Source organism: Macaca nemestrina, chromosome 6, assembly GCF_043159975.1.
Source record: "Macaca nemestrina isolate mMacNem1 chromosome 6, mMacNem.hap1, whole genome shotgun sequence".
Classification (NCBI taxonomy): domain Eukaryota; kingdom Metazoa; phylum Chordata; class Mammalia; order Primates; family Cercopithecidae; genus Macaca; species Macaca nemestrina.
In genome coordinates, this window is record NC_092130.1 from 52206604 (window position 1) to 52222626 (window position 16023).

General features: G+C 35.7%; 1 protein-coding gene across 2 annotated transcripts in view; it reads right to left on the bottom strand.

Annotated features, from left to right (window-relative positions):
* Nucleotides 1–7101: 7101 nt before the first annotated feature.
* Nucleotides 7102–16023, bottom strand: part of LOC105467228 (solute carrier family 12 member 2) — a 104102-nt gene continuing 95180 nt past the window's right edge. For both annotated transcript variants that reach the window (XM_011716710.3, XM_011716709.3), the window contains 5 exons: nucleotides 15680–15791; nucleotides 13741–13827; nucleotides 12197–12332; nucleotides 11854–11921; nucleotides 7102–10252 (listed from right to left, as the gene is read on the bottom strand). In XM_011716710.3, the coding sequence (XP_011715012.1) occupies nucleotides 10117–10252; nucleotides 11854–11921; nucleotides 12197–12332; nucleotides 13741–13827; nucleotides 15680–15791 (539 nt within the window). In that variant the 3' untranslated portion in view covers nucleotides 7102–10116. The remainder of the gene's footprint in view (nucleotides 10253–11853; nucleotides 11922–12196; nucleotides 12333–13740; nucleotides 13828–15679; nucleotides 15792–16023) is intronic.

The following is a 16023-nucleotide window of genomic DNA, read 5'->3' on the forward strand; positions in this document are numbered from 1 at the left end:
TTGGAATAGTTGTCTCTTGGAGATACAAGCATGACTTTTCCTTTATCCACAAACTGTTATTTGCAAGACAGTGGAACCTCTTGGAAACCAATGAGTATCTTCATAGATTCATATATAAGTACTTTTCTGAGATTATGAGAAAAATACATATTCCATGTGATTTAGGTCATTATTTCTAATTAGTGGAGAGTTAAAACAGAGCACTGCTTCTCTTCTTTGGTTTCTTCAGCCATGACACCTGAGAAAATTAAAGGAAGTGATAAATAAATCCAAGAGTGTGTGGCCTCCAGGGAACAGAAACAAATCAAGAAATGACTATTTGACACGTTGTATTATTATTCATCTGATGACTCTTATTTCTAGATATACAATGAAGAATGTCAAAGAAAAGGTAGCAAGCTACCCAATTCATGCAATAAAAGCAAATGTAAACCTTATAACTAAATGACAAATACAGCAGTCTTGTTTCAACATTATCGTTATAGTGGACAATATAAATGTTATGTACCAGGCACAGTTCTAAACCTCTTCAATAAATTGTCTTATTTAAACCTTATACTGATCAGTAAGAAAACTATATTCCCATTTTACAGATAGGGACACTGAGGCAAAGAAAAGTTCACTTGCAAATGACAAGAAGATGATTAGAATTTGGGCAGTCTGGCTTCAGAGCCCGTGGCTGCCATCTTAAATACTACTAGGAATGAACTCATGTATTTTAAGGGTAGCTTGGTTGACCCCAAGGGGAGCCTAGTTTATCTTGGTCTTGATAAAGCAGCTTTTGCCTTTCCTACTAACAAAGTGTTGATAAAAGATTCTTAGTCATTTTTGTGACATGGCAAGGGAAAGAAAGTACCTTCTCCCTCAACTCCTCCACACCCCAACTCAGCAACTCAAGAATAAACTTATTGTTAACCCCTATAATCTTCATCAGTCCTTAAGGTGGTTTTATGGCCTGGCTCTTACAACCAAAGATGAAACCAGAAGAGCACCTTTTACTCTTTGGGGAGCTGTCCTTTCCCTACCTGGTGTGTTCAGGTGGACACAGTACCCTATCCCCCGACCTAGGTGATTGGTCCAGGGGTGGACTGATATACCACTTTAGATATAAAAATAGAAATTTTAAAAAAGTTTATTCATCACAAATAGTAATAAATCAATTACATGTAAATACAAATAACTTTTTTGAAAGAAAATAACTATATTTTCCAAAAATGATTAGTAAGAAGATAGGCATTGCTCTGAATGTTTTCAAACTCTTCAACATCTGGCTTAGTAGAAGACAGCCAGATTCTCATAGCTTCATAGATTCCGTTAACCATTGGAGCAATGAGGTTTCCACATAACTAACTTCTGGAAGAACCACTGTACACTTGGCAGAGAATGAGTGAAAAAGGCAACTAACATCTTAACATTGTAATGAAAGTAGTTTTGACTTTGCAGAACCCCCTGAAGTTCCCATGTCACACTTTAGGAACCACTGCTCTAGGAAAATGTATCTATTTTTGACTTCACTACTTACTATTAAGGGCTTAGACTCTAAGAAGTTACATGTTTTACTGTAGACCTCATCTGCTAGAGATGTAAATATTGTCTGAATAGTATAAAAACCCCACAGGTTAGGATCTGTTTCTAACTCGGCAAACATTTAAAAATGCCATACATCCTATTCCTTTAATTCTCCTTTGAACCAGTTTTGCCTATTGGTTCTCTAATGAGTTGAACATAATCTTTGACTTATTTACTCTATTTGTATACTCATGTTTTACTTTTGTAACATGATAGTTTGACATGCAGTTGGCTATTTCTGGAGGTTTCACCAAGTTTTCTGTAAGAAAAGGTTAAACTTCTAGCTAGGCTGGCCCTTGTGAAAGTAGAAAGGAGACAAGTGATTTTGCTAAAAGAAACTCACTCTTCTGCAGCTAGCAAACATGACTGGATGAGATTAAACAATCAAAGGCCTCTCAGCATTTAAAAATCCCAACACTCAATCTTGATCCATAGGAGTAAAGGGTAGATTCAAAAACCATGCACAGGATGGGGATCAGGAGAAGCCTGAGAACCAGGGACCCCTGATCATCCCCTTCTAAGCCTCTCCTCTTATGCATACCCTTCTGGGCAAAAGCAATCCAGTGGAGTTGCAACTTATATGTATTGGACTGAATTATACACGTTCTGTTGGAGAGTGGTGGTGGTGGTGATAACAAGAAGGCAATGACAATTAAAATACTCCAGTTATTACCAAAAAAAAAAAAAAGATAGCTGGGCATGTAGTCCCAGCTACTTGGGAGGCTGGGGCAGGCGAATGGCGTGAGCTCAGGAGGCGGAGCTTGCAGAGAGCCGAGATCGCGCCACTGCACTCCAGCCTGGGCAACAGAGCGAGGCTCTCAAAAAAAACAAACAAAAAAAAAAACAAAATAACTCCAGTCATTCCGTTTGTCCTGAAGAAAAAAGTGGTATGAGATGAACCTGTCATTCCTGCCAGTGGTGTTGGCTCCCTCATTGTGGGATCCTGGAATTTACTATCTGTAATATTTGAACAACACTGTCCTAACTGCAAGCCAGCTGTTTCAGCTGGTACACAACTTAAGAAATGATGGAAGGAAAAACTAACTGTGCTAGACTCATTGAGAAACAGAACTGTGTGGTTTGGAAGTGATAAGTGATTTTCAAGTGCAATGCTGACTTCCTATGATGACTTTAGAATGTGACTTTGCCTAAATTGCAATTCCACAGGAGGTATTATGACCATCATAAAGTATTGGAGCAGGAAAGAGAATCTCTGCCAGATCACTGCAGCCAGTAAACTGAGAATTAGAAAATAGGCTGTGTTGGTGCTAAAAGAAAAAAAAAAAAGGCAGCGTTCAGATCAAGGGTCAGACTTCCAAGGTTGCTGGAGTTGCTTACCCATCCTACAGTACCCAAAGTCAGTTCAACAAGTAGCTGGCTAGTCAAGGGTGTTGCCACAGAAACCTCTAGCCTGGCAGCAAGCTTCTGAGACTTCCCTAGAGTAGTCCTCAGACCCCTCGGAAAATAGCAAGTGTGCGCCCCCAGAATGGGAATCCTTACTCGCAGCCATGGAAGACAATGGGTAAGCTGATGATCACAGAGCAGAACGCAGGGAAGTGGTGACTCGCCATGGAACCCACTGTAAGGCCAGGGCTTCCTCTTCTCCCCCTTTCCAAATGAGTGTTCTTACAGTGACTCTCCTATTTCCTCCCCATAACTGTATGTAACCAGGGAGCAGTCCAGCTGAGTGGTTAAGAGCACAGGGATCAGTGATATTCCCTGAATCTGGACCCTGGCTTTGCATTATATGAACCTGAATTCACTCCTGTTATCTCATCTGAGAAATGGGGATTATAGAATCTACCTCCCACTTGTGAGGATTACATGAGGCAGAACATGGCATGTGTCCAGTACAGAGGCCTTCAATAACCATCAGTCATTGTAAGGTGTATTAGGGGTAAAAATATCATTTGGCCAATCATAGGTTGCTGGATCATGAGGAGCCACATCTGGATTTGATCATCATAAATATTCCGGACTAAGACAAGTCCCTGTAGCTAGAGACTCCAACGGAGGCAGATGACTAGATTTTCTCTGATTTTTAGTTAAATGTGGGTCAGCACTATTCTTTAGGGCACTCCCGGGGGTATCTATTGGTTTGGTTTTCCCAACCTCCCTTTAAGTTTTTTAGAGACGGGTTCTCACTGTTGCCTAGGCTTGAGTGCAGTGGCAGAATCATAGCTCATTGCAGCCTTGAATTCCTGGGCTCAAGTGATCCTCCCATCTCCTGAGTGGCTGGGTCTACAGGAGTGTACCACCATGCCCGGGTTATTTTTTTGTAGACACGGGGTCTCACTATGTTGCCAAGGCCAGTATTGAAATCCTGGTCCCAGCGATACTCCTGCCTCAGCCTCACAAAGTAGTAAGATTACAGGCGTGAGCCACTACACCTGGCCTCCTATCTTTTCAATAATACAATCTTTTTAAAATGGAGAACCTACTTCACATCAAGTGGGCACAAGATTCATGCCTAATCAATGGCATGGCTGAATTGGGGGATCCCAAACTGAGCCCATTGGGACCCCTCCCTAGTCTTTTCTGCCAAAGCTTATGAGGAGACACCACCTTTTTACTGCAGTTGTTAAGCCATCAGGATTGAGTATGGTTTTCTCAGAAGTCACAGGGCACACTACACGATGACAGTCTATGGGAAGAATTGTCACACTTAGAAAGGCAAACCAGACAGAAGGAAAGATGAGCCCTAAGGACCCTATTCAGAGTCCCTGCTTACACTCACTGAAGTCCCTGAGCTCAGCTGCCTTCTAGGGCTTCCTTTTTTTTGTTAGCCTGCTTTGGGTTCTATTCTTGCCACTGACAAAGACCTAATATAAAAGGGAAACACTGAGGAATTTGGAAGGGAGATAATCATTTGAATTCACAGCTGGTGTTAAGGGGAGATGGAAATACATGTATACCAAGAAAGAAAGGACAAAAAGAAGTGTAAAGAAGGGAGGTTATATTGAGAAGTAGCCTACGTGAAAGATTTCACTTAGAGATTATGTGGTAGGAGTAAAGTATGTGTCTGTGTTAACAAGCCCTGCCATTGATTCTGAGGCACACTAAAGTTTGGGAACCACTGTTCTAATCAATGTTTCAATACATAATACACCTGTGCTTCCTTACCAATTTTCTGAAAAAACCGAAGTGCAAAATTTATGTTAATAATACTAAACTCACAGGGGCATGGACAGTAAGCAAAGGATAATCTTTACTGATGGAAAGACCACAGAGAAAACAGACTACCTGAAAGAGGCAGATTATTAGAGCTCTGAGACCGGCACCACGTAGCTAATAGAAGGTGCTGGTTATGTCAACAGATTTAAAAATTCAGAAAAAAATCTACTTCCATTCTTCACAGTTCACTATTTCCCAAAAGGAAATATGACACTAAGACTTAAAGGCACATATTTTGCAATTCATAAACCTTTTCTTGGAGCATAATTTTTCATCTCACTGTCACCAGCCACCTCCTTCCCAAACTGTCCTTGTCATCTTCTAAAGTTCTTAAATAGTAACATTTCTTAGGAACTCAGAGGGGAGTTTTCATGGCTTAAGCAAAAATGTTATAAACTTAAAAATAACCTGTGACTTTCTGGTTATTCAAATAAATGCCTATAGATTGCTTCTTTTCAAATTATGACTTCCTTGAAAAATGGCTCAACTGAAGCTTAATTTAGAATGTAAAAGAGCAAATGTATCTTCTAGTAGTTATACACCTTTATATGTACCTTATATAAATAAATATGAACAGTGCCTACTTAATTTTAAAACTGTCTTTTTTGGTATATCTTAGAGAGATAATAGCTGGATATAAAGTCACCCTACAAATTGCTTCCTTTCTTAAGATGAGGTTAACTCTTCCAGGATAAAACCTCCACAATTCTCTACCTTAAAAGCTTCGGCAGTATTCTAACAAAATTCTGACAAGTATTGAGTCAGGTTTTGGCATTCCATACCCATGGATCCCGACCCTCTTTTGTGGATCCAAAAAGTAAGCTTATTTTCATTTGTAGCTTTGCGTAGAACACACTGGTAATTTGTATTCATATCCTAGAATAGTGGAACAAAGGATGTGTGTTACTAATACACTATCATTTTGGGGAATGAGTTCCTGATCTGTGAGGACAGCAGCCACAAGGCAGGCTGCACAGCAGGAGGGGACAAATGCAAAGGCATTCACATTTTCCCTAATAGTTTCAAACTTTTACCTTGTCTGAAACAAAAGGGTAAGGAGAAAAAAAATGGGCTGAGGTTCTTAATGCTATCATTTAACAGACTATGTTAAATGCCCATCATGTAAGTAAAACAGTTCCATCACCATTACCAGCAGATTCCATACAAGACAATGAGACTTAGATCCTTAGGTATTCGAGTACTACCAAAAAAAGTATGTCAAGTTGGTTAACCCACCAACACACTATTTATTATCTGAACTAGATAAACTAAATAGTACTTTCTATTGAGCATATCCTAGAACTTGTACCATCTTTCCCCAAAAGTTAAACATTAAACTACCATCTATTTTCTCTGGCCCTACAAACTTCCTATAGGTACATAAACATAAAGAGGGAAGCATACCAAATGGATTTATCTTTTCTTCCTGGTGAATGAACAGCAGAAACCTGCTGGCTCAAAGATGAATGATGTTCTTGTTTTAAAAACTGTTGGATGGTCTGATATTAGAAAATGTCACATACATAGTTGCCTTTAAATTATCTTTTAGCTTTCCAAATAAGTGAACAGTGGCCTGAATAGTGGCTTGAGAATAAGGAAGACGACAAACAAAAAAATGGATGTTTACATTTTGTTTTGAACCTATTAAGGCAGCCTGTAGCCAACCTATATTTCTAACTATAATTTGCGTTACCTGAACACACATTTAGTCGGCGGACAGGGGTGAGTAATTTGGAAACGACCAATCTATCCCAGCCATCTGTCTTATGGATCAGCCAGCAGTGAATGCATAATGAAGGAATTCCCGGAGATGAAAGACCTGGGCTCTAGACCAACAACCTTCCTTGATTTACCACATGACCTTGGAAAACTCCCTAAACTGCTCCAAGCTGCTTTCTCAAGACTAGAAGAAACAGCTGTCCTGCATATATACCACATCTACAGTCATGTTCAAATGAGAAAATGAAAATGCTTTCTAAAACTCTAAATGAGCTTAGATAAAAATCTTTGGAAGGAAAGAATCAGATGATATTCAGGGATTATGAATCGATTTTAATCTTCTAGTTTCCTCATTGACAAATGAGAGATTTGGCCCAAAGATAAAGCAGAATTAGAAAAGCCAGGTCACTTAAAAAAAACCCATAATGAGCTGCAGCTCAGATGGTTCAGTCATACTGTAAGTATTAACAGTGATTACTGCAAAGGTTTAGGAATAGTGAATGACTTTTCCAGGGCATGAATATTAAGGTAAAAGCTATTTTAAAAATTCAGAAATGAATGAAGCAATAGTTATCTAAATGACACAAAACCACAAAGCTGGCAAAAACTTGTAGATAAAATATAAGAATGGACATTAAATAGGTTGAATGAATCCACTTCCTTTATTGCAGTAACCTCTGTACAAAGCAGCAACTGCAATACTCAAGGTTAAAACATTAGAAAAGCATTTGTGTGACAGTTATAGTACAGTATTATCAAAATATTACATTTTCAAACTTAGCAGATAATCATCCACCAGAGCTCAAATCTTTAAATTATTTCCATAGTCTTAAAAAATATGTAATGTCAGAATGCATATAAAAAGAATGTAAAAGGAAACCTAAAATACAAATGGAATAATGTAACAAATAAATAGTTGATTTCAGTAACTGTTAATCATCAGCTTAACACCACCATTCTCTTTAAACTCACTGAATTCTTATTTATAGGAATAATGAACTGTCAAATGCCATGGCATAATTATTTATCTCCAAGCTATCACCAATGATTAGAACTAAAAAAATTTCGCACAAAAATCAAAATTCAGCATAAATAAAGCTATTTTTAGCTTCAACACTAGCTAGCATCTCTAAAAATTGCTGAAATAAGTACTATAACAATCTTGCAAATTTTCGACCTGATGTCTAGTGTTAAGTGAAAGTAATGCATTTTTTTAAGTGAAAAGCTTCTTACATTATTTCACAGACAGTATTACCCACCCCACATTATGAATATTTAGATACATTTTATGTACTTTATACACACATGTATGACGCATGACATTTGGTTCCTGTAGTACAGATCACAATGTTGTTTTCCTGAATAGGAAAAACTTAAAAAAGAAGTAAGTGTACCTGTGCACATTTCAAGATAGCAGCACTCAGTCCATGCCCTATTATCCATTTTTAAAGTTCACACGTTATTGTTTATTGAATAATATAATATTTCTACTGTCTTTACCCCCAAACAAACATTGCAAAACCTGCAATGGAACAATGCTGTGAGTTAAAATGTAGAATTTTCTCTTAAGAAAATCAGTTACTTCATTTTCTTAATATTCTGAATTCAAGTTATCAGATCTCTATACCTAGCTCATACTCATGCAGCAAAAATGCTGCACACCACTAAAAATAACGTTATAGATGTCTATCAAGATTCATGAAAACCAGCCGGGCGCAGTGGCTCACGCCTGTAATCCCAGCACTCTGGGAGGCCGAGGCGGGCTGATCACAAGGTCAAGAGATAGAGACCATCCTAGTCAATAATGTGAAACCCTGTCTCTACTCAAAATACAAAAATTAGCTGGGCATGGTGGCGTGCACCTGTAGTCCCAGCTACTAGGGAGGCTAAGGCAGGAGCATTGCTTGAACTGGAGAGGCGGAGGTTGCAGTGAGCTCAGATCACGTTACTGCATTCCAGCATGGCAACAGAGCGAGACTCCGTCTCAAAAAAAAAAAAAAAAAAAGATTCATGAAAACCTGCATAAATTTTCCACCACAGAAACTTTTATCAATTGACCCACTTAACAGTACTTTAGGCGAAGTATTCTCCATTTTTGAACTGGAAAATTGTGTGAAATTACAGCATGCCCTTCAAATGATCACCTTTGTTCTCTATGAAACCTGTATCTGTTAATCTGATTTTGAACTTGTTTACTTAAACAAAAGTTTGCCTAATGAATCTTGATCACTTTAAAATGCAAAATACCAGCAACATAAATTTCATTATATATACACATATGCATCTGTGTATGCATATACATATATACACACACACACACAAATATGTAGACATCCCTTGAAATGTTTTCAGGAAATCCTTCCTTGAATTATAAATGAAAAACTTCACATTAATAATTTTATATAAAGCTTTTAGTAACATATGCACTGTCAAAATTGTACTAGTAGACTATGATGTCAAAACAGACATTTCAAAAGCACAAACTGGCAGTTCTTAACACAAAAGTTTTAAAGTATTAAGAATGGATTAAATTTTAATGTTCAGAATAATCTGTTCAAACCTGAGTGTATTAAGACTAAGTGTACTTGACAATTGAATAATGAATGAATTAAGCCTAAAAACATTTCTCTAAGAAACCAGTGGTCCATTTAACCATTTGATGAAACATTATTTTAATGACTTATAAAGGATAGTACAGTATACTGAAATTCCACTTAAATATTGAAATATTCTATTAAATGACATTGCTTTGTCTAAATTCCCTCCATAAAATCTGTTAGCATTTCTTAAAAGTCCCTCAGATTTGAGGGAAATTCTAAATTAGGACAGTTTTCTCTCCAAATAAATATAAATGATCTTGAGTATTTTTGTTTAAAGAATCATGTTTTTAAGCATGAAATAGAGAAGTATGGGATGAATCTTTAATCTTCCCTAAGGTTTCAAGAAATAATAATATAGTAATAATAGCCAATCAGAGGGGTTAAAAAGGCATTTGGGGGTCTTTTTTTCCTAGCTCTGTATTAACATATACTCATATAAACCGTACCATGGGGTCACTTTTTGGTTACCATTTCCCCTTCCCCATTTTTCATTAACCTGCCCTAATTCTCATCTTTAATATCTAACAGATACCTTTATAAAATTAACAAAACACATACAGTACTCAACACTAAATGGTCAATGGAAGAAGACAAGCAGTGTTCATTTTGTTTTAAAGTGGAAGAGACTAGAAATAAAAACAACAGTTGAAGGCAAAGTTTGACATTCTATAAATTTATAAAAGAGGATATATGGATGAAATTTGGTTAATTTCAGAAGGCACCTCAAGGCTAAAGGCTTTTTGTACTTCTTTCATCAATCAAAAAGTTAACACACTTTTATTGCTATTCAAGTAGCAAAGGAAAACTACTCTCACAAACTTCAGTTCAACAGAGAAGAATCACCATTCATTAAGATTGAGATATGGAATTGACTAAAACCGAAGTCTCCATACACATATCAATGGAGCAACTTTCCTGTGTGCTTTCAAATTAATGAAATCATGAAAGAAAAGTCACTATTCGCCATTGTGATGTTCATGTGTCATTGAAGATTTCAGTTACTACACTAGGCACTGAAGTACCATTCTGGAGGGCTGTCCACTGTATAGAACATTTACGAGTAGAAGGTAAGGACACTCTGATGATTCCCACGAACTAGGAGGATTGGTGGTAGGTCCTTAGATAGAGCTTCTAACCATGCCATGTAGAGAGCACTGGACACAGCACCTTTTCGTGCAACTGGGAGACTCCTGGTATCAAAAAGAGAAAAAAAACCTGAGCAATGCATTGACAGAATAAAATGTAGCAAAAATTATAAATTAGATTACAATAAGTTACTATAAATTACTATAATTACAGAATATTTCTGAGTGCAGGAGAATTCTGCATATAGAATAACAACCACAGTTGTGTTGCTTAGCGATAGCGACTCATTTCTTAGAACTTATTATTGTCAGGCAATTTTGCCCTCATGAAAACATCATAAGAGTACTTACACAAACCAAGACAGTATAGCCTACTACACATCTAGGCTATATGACACTTGCTCCTAGGCTACAAACCTGTGCAGTATGTTACTGTAGTGAATACCATAGGCAACTGTAACACGATGGTAAGCATTTGCATAGCTAAATAAAGAAAAGATACAGTAAAAATATGGTTTTTTTGTTTTTAAGAGAGATGGGTCTTAATACATTGTCCAGGCTGGACTCAAAACTTCAGGTCTCAAGCAATCCTCCCACCTCAGTCTCCCAAGTAGCTGAGACTACAGGTGCACACCATCGTGCCCAGCTTAACATATGGTATTACAATCTTATGGTACCACCATCGTACACGTGTATATAAAAGACTATAATCTTTCAACAAAGATTTTTAAGAATTTGTTCATAAGAACAGTAAATATTTCTATAAACCACAGTATCTCTGAGATATAACACTAAACCCTAGATTTCCCCTTCTTTAATAAGAATAGAATTCTTTTAGGTGAAAGGTATGTTTACTATCCAAATTTAGAAAACAGAAGCTATATATGGATAAATGCAATTTTTATCTTCTTATCTCAGTTTTAATTTCTATTTATGGATGGTGGTAGCAGTGACCAGCTGCTTTGTAAGTTTTTCTCTAAATTTCTGTGTTTTAGTGTCTTTTCCATTAGAGGTATTTATCATCAGCAAAACTTGAAACTTTCTGATTTATTAAATGCTTGTTGTTAAACTAACAATCTTTTGGTAGTTTTTTTCATTATTTGGCTTTTTTTGTGGGGGAGAGGCCTGAGCTTTCCTATCTAAGGACACATGTTCCAGAACTGAGAAAATGTGGGTTCAAAGAATATCTAGCTAGCCTAGTTCAGTAGAGGAAGAGCCAAAGCAGGCATTTACATCTGTATTTAACTCAAGGACAATGTGTCGGTATGTAAAATTTGTGTGTGGAAAACATAAGAATGGGAATCCAGACAGGAATCACTATTCAAGTTTAATCTGCCAAATAACATTTTTTGGGTTATTTTCAAGAGGAAGCTGTCTGGGGTCCAAATTTTAATGTAGGACCCTCCTATCCACACATACTTAATGGCTATGCTGTAGTGTTTACAAAGATAAGGAATTTTGAAAAGGTGAGAAGTGTAAACAAAAGGTTCCAATTACGATAAAAAAATTACTTGGGATTCATATAAGCTTAAGGTTAGTCTTTCTCCATATGCTTAAAGCATAGTATATTTTTACAAGTTTGTTTTTTCCTCCTTACAACAACTAAGTCAATATGGGTGTTATATAGATATGTAGCTGGAACAGAAATTAATTCAAAGCATATTATCAGAAATTAGCAAGAAAATCTTTATAAAGATATTACTTACATGACAATAATATTAGCTGTGCTTGAATGTTCCTTTAATAATTCATTTAACCTGATCTGCCGGTACGTCTGAAATGAAACAGGACAAAGTCATTCCTAGACCATTTGGAAATAAGAATTTAGCATGGTTCATAAAACTATAAGGAGACAAAAAGAAATGGAAATGAATTTTAGTGTAATAAAAATCTTTTTTTTTTTTAAATGCTTTCTGCTAACCTCAAATAAATCTATTTTAGAGTTCATTTATACAATTGACCCCTCCTATATCAAATTTGAAGTTCTTGGTTTTCATGTCTTTTATTATATAAAAAATCAATGAAAATAAAGCAGAAGTGAAAGAATACCTTGGTCTTATAAAGTTCAAGCTCATTATCTGTTATTCGCCATGGTTCATCTTCTTTCATTTTATCTGCAATATCTTGCTCTTTATCATCTTCATGAAGTCTGTATGGCTCAATCATTTCCTCAAAAGCTATAATACTTTAAAAAACAAAGAATTCTCACAACTAATCTTATTTTAAGTTACATAACAGAAAGATCTTAAATATTAAACTATAACTTGCAAAGTTAGTGCCTCTCATTTATTATGCTCCTCTCCATACCCCAACCATAATAATCACTGTGGCAATTTATTTCAAAAACAGCAATTTCTAGTCTCTCAAACTGATGAGAAAATTAGAACCCATATGGACAATACAGATTGTGCATCCCTAATCTGAAATCCAAACTGCTTCAAAATCTAAAACTTTCTAAGCACCAATATGATGTCTAATGGAAATGCTCAGTGAAACATTTTGAATTTCTGATTTTTGGATTAGGGATTCTAAACCAGCATGTATAATGAAAATGTTTCAAAATTAAAAAAAAAAAATCTGAAATCTGAAACACTTTTGGTTGACCCCAAGCATTTGGGATAAGGAATCTCCAACCTGTAATAAAATTGCATTTTTAACTGCTAAAGCTGATCTCCCTGTATCTACCCCTCCTCCCCTTATGGCCATTTTCTCTCAACCTAAATATATTTTACCATAGTAGCCAAAATGATCCCTTTGAGCAATAAGTCAAATTGTGTTACTACTCTGCTCTAAAACACCCAAAGGCTTTCCCAGTTATCAATGAATAAAAGTAGTGTAAAAAAATGTACTAGAATATTTTGAAGGGGAAAAGGGCAGACACTAAAAATTTAAGGAAATGAAAAATTAATTTCTACATCCATATACTTACCAATAAAATAACATGAATGGCATTCTAATCCTCTATGAACATGAAAAACGTATTTTTCAGTATCAAATCTAGTATGAAGCACCCAGTACACAGTTTTACAATAAAAGCAATCTCACTTACAAATTTTACCTTACTATTTCCTATCTAAAAGGAATTCTTTACATCAGCTTTGTATTGATTCAACATTAATCTAAGAATTAACATTATATCAGGTAAAATAAATACAAATATCATTATAACAACCTGTATATACCATTTTAAGGTGGAATATTCCAAAGTCTTTCCTAGAAGAACTCTGAATGCAACTATTGTAGGCAAATGTTTAGATTTTCCTATTTTAGCAATAAAACAAAACAGTGGAAAGTAATAGGTATGTAGAGCAGGGACTGAGTGGTTATAACGACTGCAGGCAGGGGCAATGGAAATGAACCACCTTTCAGAAATCACATGTAAAGCTGTAATTTAAATCGTCTCTGAATATTGAAAACTCTTTAGACTTTCTTTAATATCTGATATATGCATACCAACTATCAATGCTAGATTTTTAAAATATTGACTTCACATGTAACTAACAGCAGGAAAATAAATCTCTGGGTTTTAATTAAGTTGAATCTGTCTGAGTAGGCCATCTATAAAAGGATCAGAAACTTGTAGAGTAACTTACTTTTCTTTCTTTGGTTTGGTATTGATATCTCCTAGGACCATAATGTCAGAAAAGTCTATTCGGAACTTGCTAAGCAAAGTAGCCATCCTACAACAAAAATAAATAGAATTAAGATACAAGTATTTTCATTCTATATTGGGCTGAATCCATATATCTGAAAAGCATAATTTATAGAAAAAGTCAGTCTATCATGTGCTAAACAATGTCCATTTGAATTAATTCACACCATTCATTCACAAAGCAGACTTAAATTCACTGAGTACTTTACTTTCTGAGTAATCAATCACTGAGTATTTTACTTTCTCTGTATCTCTCCTTAGTACTGAGTAATGGACAAAGAGACATTAATAATTAAATTTAAATGGCAGCTAATGTTTCTTAAGTTTAGTCAAACTATATTGATAAGTACATAAATTTCAATAAAAACTAGTAGACAAATATTTATTTTTGGATTATTCTTCCATCCAAGAAGAATGCTTATCTCAGGGCCCAAATATGACCTGTGGGCCATACTAAAGATATAGTTGATGGCAGATTACGTTCATAGCATTTTGGGGGAGGAGGGAACTGGAACAGGACATAGAAAAGGAGCATCAACAAGCCTGATTTTTCAGTAAATACCTTTCTGAAGGCATAGCTGGCAATGAAACATTGGTGGCAACAATAGAACAGTTGAAGTGCACATATATACAAAAAAAATGCAATTTTATTTGTAATGAAAATGTTTTTAAATTGAGATATGAGAAAAAAGATTTGCTACAGGTTTGATTATTAAATTTATTATTAGCATTTCTTGCATAATTCACTATTTGAAATGAATAAACACCTAGTTGAATTCCAGGACCTATCAATTAAGTGCCTACTATAAAACATGCTAAACATAACAGGGCCCACAAAACTTAAATAAGAAAATAAATATAATACCTGCCAGAATGTGATGAGTGGTAGGTATAAAGTACATTGTGATTCCGGAAAGAAACATAACAACTAGATCTGGGGGTAAGGCGGGGGAAACAGGAAAGGCACTATGAAGAACTGAGCTAGGTTTTAAAGAGTGCAGTATTTAAAGAGATAAAAGGAGAGGCAAGTGAAGAGCTATTTACAGTAGAGAGATGAGAGTAGGCAAAGGAGTAAAAGCCTGAAGTCACATGCATGCTTAGAGCATATGGAAAAGTGTACTGAAGTATAAGGCATACTGGGGGAAATAGAAGAACAGAAAGGGAATGAGAGGACAGACTGTCAAGGGCCTTGACTGCTACATTATAACAATTAGATTTTCTATGGCAGGTAGCAGGAAAGTCGTGAAAGTATTTTGGGTAGAGGAATTATATGGTCAAAACTCTGCTTTCTGAAAAATAAAACTGGGTTTCAATGCTTCTAAATACCCATGTCTTTGATCCATAATGTGTACAATATACACATTAATTAGGTTGAAGATTATGCACATTATGTAGTCTGTACAATATACATCTTACAGGTCAAAGACAAAACGAGTACTTACAGAGCAGGAGAGAAATACTGAAACAAGAACTATAATTGTGACAGTATATTCGGAAAGAATCGGATGAATGACAATGGCATCCTGCATTTTGTTGTCTAGAGTCTACAACAAAATGTATCCCATATACAAATAGGTAATGTTTGTGCACTTTCTCCCCTGATTAAAAGAAAAATGTTGCTTAGCACTTTAAAGTTACAAGTATTTAAGAAGGACATTCTAAAATGCTAATATGTTAAAAAAAATTACATCTAAGTAAAATTAAGTATCTACTAGTTAAACATGAAGACTACAAGGTTATATTCAAAATTTTTAACTTCAGTAAAGAACAAAGCGAGATAACAGACATTTTCTGGATTGTCTAATTTTTATCCTATCAAATTTATACCGTAGCAATGAAGTGCTACTAGATGCATGCCCTTCAATGTGAAATAAACTTACGCTCTCCGGTCATGGTCTATTCTGTTTATTTTTCCACCAATGAATACTCTGATCTTACAATCTTTCCATTTTTTCTTCGTAGTCAGAAGGTAAGGTATCAATAAGGTCAAACCTGAATTATAAAAATATAATGAATCATTTACTAAATGCTAATTTCTTAATCAGGAACATCAATTTAGCCTCGAAAAACATGTCTACTACAACACCATATAAAACAAAAATATTATTTCTGTCCTTCCTTGATAATTCAGTCAAAAAGCCATTAGCAGACCTGAGAAAGAAAGGACTCCTAATGGAGTCTGATCCCATTCAAGGAAGGTAGCCAAATGGGATAGTGTATTTAT